This window comes from Podarcis vaucheri (assembly GCF_965113315.1).
Source record: "Podarcis vaucheri genome assembly, chromosome: 12".
In the NCBI taxonomy this organism is placed as follows: domain Eukaryota; kingdom Metazoa; phylum Chordata; class Lepidosauria; order Squamata; family Lacertidae; genus Podarcis; species Podarcis vaucheri.
Window position 1 is genome coordinate 27,179,850 of NC_138750.1, and position 6,000 is coordinate 27,185,849.

A 6,000-nucleotide genomic window follows, 5' to 3' on the forward strand; every position below is an offset into this window, starting at 1 on the left:
ACTTGCTAAGAGGATCTAAACATATATTACATATTTAAAGCAGGGTCACACCCCCCTGCTTCACTCCCATGAAGGTCATCCATCAGGGCTGCCAATGCTTCCTCCCCCCCCCCAAACCTGGTGCCCTCCAGATTTTTGGACTCCAACTTCCATCATCCTGACTACTGGCATGCCAAGTGGGACTGATGTGAACTGGAATTCAACAAGATCTAGATAATGCATTTCATCCAGAAGTGGCTGGAGCTGAACTGCCACCACCTTTCTGAAAAGAGGATATTTACAGCTGGGCAATATAAGCAACCAGTTTAGGCATATCTGAAATTTCACAACCACGCATGCATGCATTGTGTCAAACATATAAATGACTAAAAAAGGTCACAAAAAGGGGTGGAATTTGGCAGGCTTATGGAATGTAATTGACCACTGCCTGCAGTCATTACAAATCGTCAGGTTTTCAAGTGAGCTTCTTAAGGCATAAACAAACACCGTCTCACAAGGAGACACCACCTTCTTGATGCACTATTCCTGAGTCAACAGACTCATACTTGAGAGACTTACACCATCTATGGACCAACTTGTCACCCCGTTTGTTTCAAGGTAAACCAAGGAACCAAAAGCCTCTGCAGTGCCTGAGAGGCAACGATTTCAAAATGACAGCAGAGACTAAAAAAACAGAGTGTTAGTCACATCAGCTTGAAATTCCTCAAAAGCATTCAGGAATTTTATTGGATTCCATGTGTCTCCAAAAGCAGACCAACTTAATGGATCCACCATCCCTGCAGAGGAAAACTGCCAGTAGCAATCTAAATCTCACCCAGAAGTGAAGTGACCATAACAGGACTGCAGTAAACCCTATTATTTCCAGGCAAACCTCCTGTCTGGTCCAAAATATCATATTCATTGCATGCCTTCCAGCATCCGTCAGGCCAATAATACATTTAAACAGCACCATTATGGTTCTGAAGTCCCAAAGTTGGCCTCTTTAAAATGGATATAGCATGAATACTGAAATTTCCAGTACAGCATCCTTTTTCTAACCCCATGTTTCCTTGTGTTTATCCATCAGGGATGGGGAATGTGCAGCACTCAAGATGTCGTACTGTAACTTCCATCATTGCTGCAGGTTCTCCTGCCCTGTCAAAAATGATTTGAAGTTAAAACTAAACAGATAAAGTGCCAATTAGCAAATGGCATCCAATTATTCGGGAAGGTAAAAGCAGCCTGTAAAGAGTTCCAAAAAGCTATCTGTAAATTAGGTGAATGGACCCACAAAATGGCAAAAATGCTAAAGCAAAATAAGCATAATGCATACTGGAGCAAAAAAATGCCAAGTTCACAAAGTCTGAACTGGCAGTGACTAATTAGGAGAGAGATATTTGGGTCACAATTAATAGCTTACTGAAAACATCAGCTCTCTCTGCAGCATGGAAGAAAGAAATTCCCATGCTAGCTATTACAAGAAAAGGGGCTAAAATTAAACTGTCTATACATAAATGCCTCATATAAATTGAATGTGCAACTTCACATTTGGTCATGCCACCTTGAGGAGATAAAAAAGGCACATGATAGCCAAAATTATCAAGTGATTGGAACAATTTTCTTAAGAGAAAAAGCTGAACTATTTTATACTGAACTAGAAAAATACAAATAAAAATGTATGCATGGGTAAGAAGAGACAAGATTTTCTGCCTCTAATATTAGTGCTCTTGTCTCTCAATAAAATTAACTGGCAGTAGATTCAGGACAGACAGAATAATAGAATTGCAGAGTTGGAAGGGATCCGGGGGTCAGCTACTCTAAGCCCCTGTAATGCAGGAATCCTGCCCACAGCTGTCCCTGGGTGGGCTCAAACCACCAACCTTCTGGATAACAGCCAGATGCATTGCCTAACACCAGGTCACTGATGTGCATTTTGTGGGAAAGGTTCAAATGGGGGGAGGGAGAATTCTACGCAAATTTTGCACAGGGTAGTTTGCATTGCAAAATGCTCCACTGACTTTGAGAACATTTATATTACTTGTATTTAGTAAACAAAGATAAACACTTTGAAACTACCAAACTTATCTAATATATTTGCAATTGGCATCCATTCATTATTTCTAACAAACTGATGAAATTGATAAAGTTTCCACAAAAGATACTGCTAGAAAATTTTCAGTTTTAGAAAATTTTCTGTGCCACATCACTCCATGATGGAATTTGCTGTCAAAGAATGTGGTCTTGACCGCTAGTCTAGGTAAAGGACCGCTGACAGTTAAGTCCAGTCACGTACGACTCTGGGGTTGCGGCGCTCATCTCACTTTACTGGCCGAGGGAGCCGGTGTACAGCTTCCGGGTCATGCGGCCAGCATGACTAAGCCGCTTCTGGCGAACCAGAGCAGCGCACGGAAACACTGTTTACCTTCCCGCAGGAGCGGTACCTGTTTATCTACTTGCACTTTGACATGCTTTTGAACTGCTAGGTTGGCAAGAGCTGGGACTGAGCAACGGGAGCTCGACCCGTTGCGGGGATTTAAACCGCCGACCTTCCAATTGGCAAGCCCTAGGCTCAGTGTTTTTTTGGGTGGGAAACTTGTGGTCATTCCAATGTTGTTTAACTGCTCCAAACTTTCATCAGCCTAGACCCAAAGATAGTTTGCCAATGAACGCCTGTTGCTGGGAAGACACCTGTTTTACCTTCTAACTCTGACTGTAAGCTTCTTGGTGGCAGGTGAGTAGCAAATGTGGGAATCAGGATGAGGACTACATTTGTTCTGATCCAGGCATAGCCAAGGTGATGTCTTCCAGATACTATGGCCTGCAATTCTCATGAGCCCCAGCCAGCAAGGCCTATTTTCAGGCATTATAGGCACTGTAGTCTGCACCGCCAAGAGCACCACATTGGCTATCCAGTCTGATCCAACAGATTCTTATGCTCACTCCCTCCATCTTGTTCCTCATTAAAGGCAAATGCACATAATGACTTAATCCAAAGTTATAGTGAAACCTCATTACAAAAGCATGACTTAGGAGTGAATGGATGCTAATCTATGCTAGCAACTGTGAGATAAAGAACATTAGACTGCATAATTTAGCCAACTGTTGTGCACGGGAATATCAAGTTCACAAGGTAAATAAGGTATTGAGCACTCCTGGGTTGAGTCAATATGTAATGGGAAGCTTATTTTAAAAACAATTTTTAATAAAACTCATTTCTGATAGTCACAAAAACAGATTGTGTTTGTCACCATGTCTAGGAAAACATCATTAGCGGGTAGTATTGTTGCCACAATCTCAGCTATGCCAAACATGACACCACAAAAAGCATCCAAAACATATCTGAATCATCATAATCACACTGACAAAGGAAGGGTGGTTATCATGAACTAACTGGTCTACATATACAAGAGGCTGAAAAGCAACTCTTCACCATGTTTACTGGTCACTATCCTCAGACTCCACTGAGGAATGACACAAAAATTCCCATAGCTTCATGAAGTTATGTATCTGCAGGAGCAAATCTATATTTGGACAGACATGCCTGCAGAGCTTTGACCAGAGGCCTTCTATTTACTATGCAAAAGGCTCAAATCTACTTTAGGGGGGGATTTCCCCCCTTCTACTACATTAACAACAAAATCCTGTACCAGTATACTCAGAAGTCAGTCACATCAAGCACAATAGAGTATGGTCACAAGATTCAGGCATCAGGATTGAAACTTCATTGGCATCACAAAACTAGGGACCTTCTGTTAACTCACTGTAGTTATAACTGATCAGTGATTATCCTGTTTCATTGGAATATTTAAATAAGAATGAAACACCATTTGTATTTTATGACTTATTTTTCTCTTCAGACACATGTATAATTCAAATGGTGATTATGTTTCATGTGCTTGATGAAAAGCACAGTGGTAGTTTAGTGCTCAGTGGTAGTTTATACTACAACAAATCTGTTCTTTGATGCCATAAAACTTGTTTTATGGGATCATAGTGCAAAAAAGGCAGGTAAATAGCTTTTTATGAATGTTGTTCTTAATATCAGAATTTCCTATAAAGGACATAAAGCTGAACATGTTTTAATTCTGTGCTAAAGGAAGATATGGTTTATAATTAGTTTTTGTATTTCCAGAAATACCTCCATTGTGTTTTTATCCCAGCATATTTGTAAAACTTGAGTCCCTAGCCCAAGGCAATAATCTAACCTGATTAACTCCACAATAATTTCTCTCATTCTCTTAAGAACAATCTGCAAACAAGGGTTTAATACCACGCCTTCAATAAGAAACATTTTTTGTACCTTTTGAAGAATTCTTGCAGCATCCAGCTTTAGGAAGGTTTTTGGCATACTTCAGAAGCTTGCATATTAAATTGGAAATGCTAGTTTCATCATTGTCACTTTGGTCTGGAGGGAATAGTATGCCTCAGCATTAATACTTTTTTGTCATAGTGGATTGTGACTATCTTTCTAAGAGTTTCTGTTTAAAGCACTCGATGTTCTCTTTAATAGAGCAGCATCAACAGTGCAACCTACTATCTATATATTTTCTATTCAAGAACCACTTTTTTTTTTGTTTCCATTACAAACAGGAACACTGAAAATGTTTTTCAAGCTCATTCAAGACCAGCTTTCTAAAGGCAACAAATTACCCCAAACATTTAAGTCAATATTTATCTAAGAATTCGGTTTTTTTGTTTTTTTAAAAAATCCTTCAATAGCTGCTTACTCCAAGGGTAAACCACCACTGTGATACACAGTAGCAATCCTACCTTAAAGATACAACGCCCACACCACCTCATGCAACTCGCAGTTTAAAATCTATTCCAACAAGCAAAGGTGCCTACTCTGGAAAAGTCATCTAGAGCAGCAGTATTTCTACCTGTCATTAAACAGTAGTCAAAACTGATGTGTTAAGTACCAAAATCCCGCAGGAGTTTGCAAGCAGCTGCACCTCAAAGCTGGCAAAAGCGAAAGCTGCTCGGGACCTTAAGAGGCCGCTTGTTTACACAGCTCACAATGAGAGGATCTGATGGGAGGAGCTGAACTGGAGCCAAGAGAATAGGGCTAACAAACAGAAGCAGAACGTACTGGGGTTTTATTTCCTGATAGAGATAATTGCATATTATTGCCTCCATCGCCTGGCGAATTTAACCTGACCTTTGCCCCTCTCAAAGCTATTCCACCTGCAGGCGGGATGGAACGGAATGCAAAAGCGCTTGACACGCCCTTCCCCCAACCCCCCCCCCCAGTTGCGCAGCAACACCATTACTTCGAGACAACCCTACGGGCTGCCCCCTACCTAACTCCCAAGTAGGTCCACCTTGCTCAACTTCTTGCGCTGCTGCCATTTTCCTTCTCTGCAAGCCTAACCTCGCCAAGCCGGCGCTCCTTCCCTTAAGCCTCTCGGCGCTTACGTAACCCGATCAGATTAAGCAAAAGTGGGATTTCGACGCGGTTCTTGCACAAGCCCCGCATCCCGAACGAATCGTGCGGCGCTGCATTCGCCACCTTCCCTCGTCCCCTTACCCTCTCCTATCTCAGCGTCACCTTGGAACCCGGCGCAGACACGTTCACACGACCATAACCCCGCCGTCGCGCTGCAGCCGGCGATGCACCCGCCCCCGCGGCCTACGACCCACCGCCCGCACCGTCAGCAGCGGACCCCGCCCCCAAATCACCTCCACAAGGGCGACCGCGCGCTCCCCCCCCCACAAACACGCAACCTCGCTCCGCTGTAACACGGACCAACGGACGGCCCCGCCCCCGCCCCCCCCCGCGAGTGTCACTGTGACGGAGGATACCGGGAGCAAGTAACTTTACCCCCTTACGCGCAAGACGGCCGGGAAGGCAGTTCGCCGCGGACGCGGGGAAGACTAGGCCCCTCACCTATCAGGGACGCTGGAGGCTTCAACAACACAGACGCGCGGCCGCCATTACTGCCTCAAGAGCCCGGCCCCCTTCGCGCGCGTCACTTCCGGTCTCCGCGCGTCCGAGCGCCTCTCGCGCTCTCCTCACACGTG

General features: G+C 43.8%; 1 protein-coding gene across 6 annotated transcripts in view; it reads right to left on the reverse strand.

Annotated features, from left to right (window-relative positions):
- Positions 1–6,000, reverse strand: part of TAX1BP1 (Tax1 binding protein 1) — a 32,098-nt gene extending 26,098 nt beyond the window's left edge. Inside the window, exons 1-2 of one of the 6 annotated variants that reach the window (XM_082193393.1) lie at positions 5,867–5,996; positions 4,280–4,384 (exon numbers count right to left, since the gene is read on the reverse strand). In XM_082193393.1, coding sequence (XP_082049519.1) covers positions 4,280–4,302 — 23 coding nt within the window. In that variant the 5' untranslated portion in view covers positions 4,303–4,384; positions 5,867–5,996. Of the gene's footprint in view, positions 1–4,279; positions 4,385–5,506; positions 5,529–5,800; positions 5,832–5,866 lie in introns of those variants that run through there. The other 5 variants (XM_082193394.1, XM_082193395.1, XM_082193396.1 and 2 more) reach the window with 5 other exon arrangements.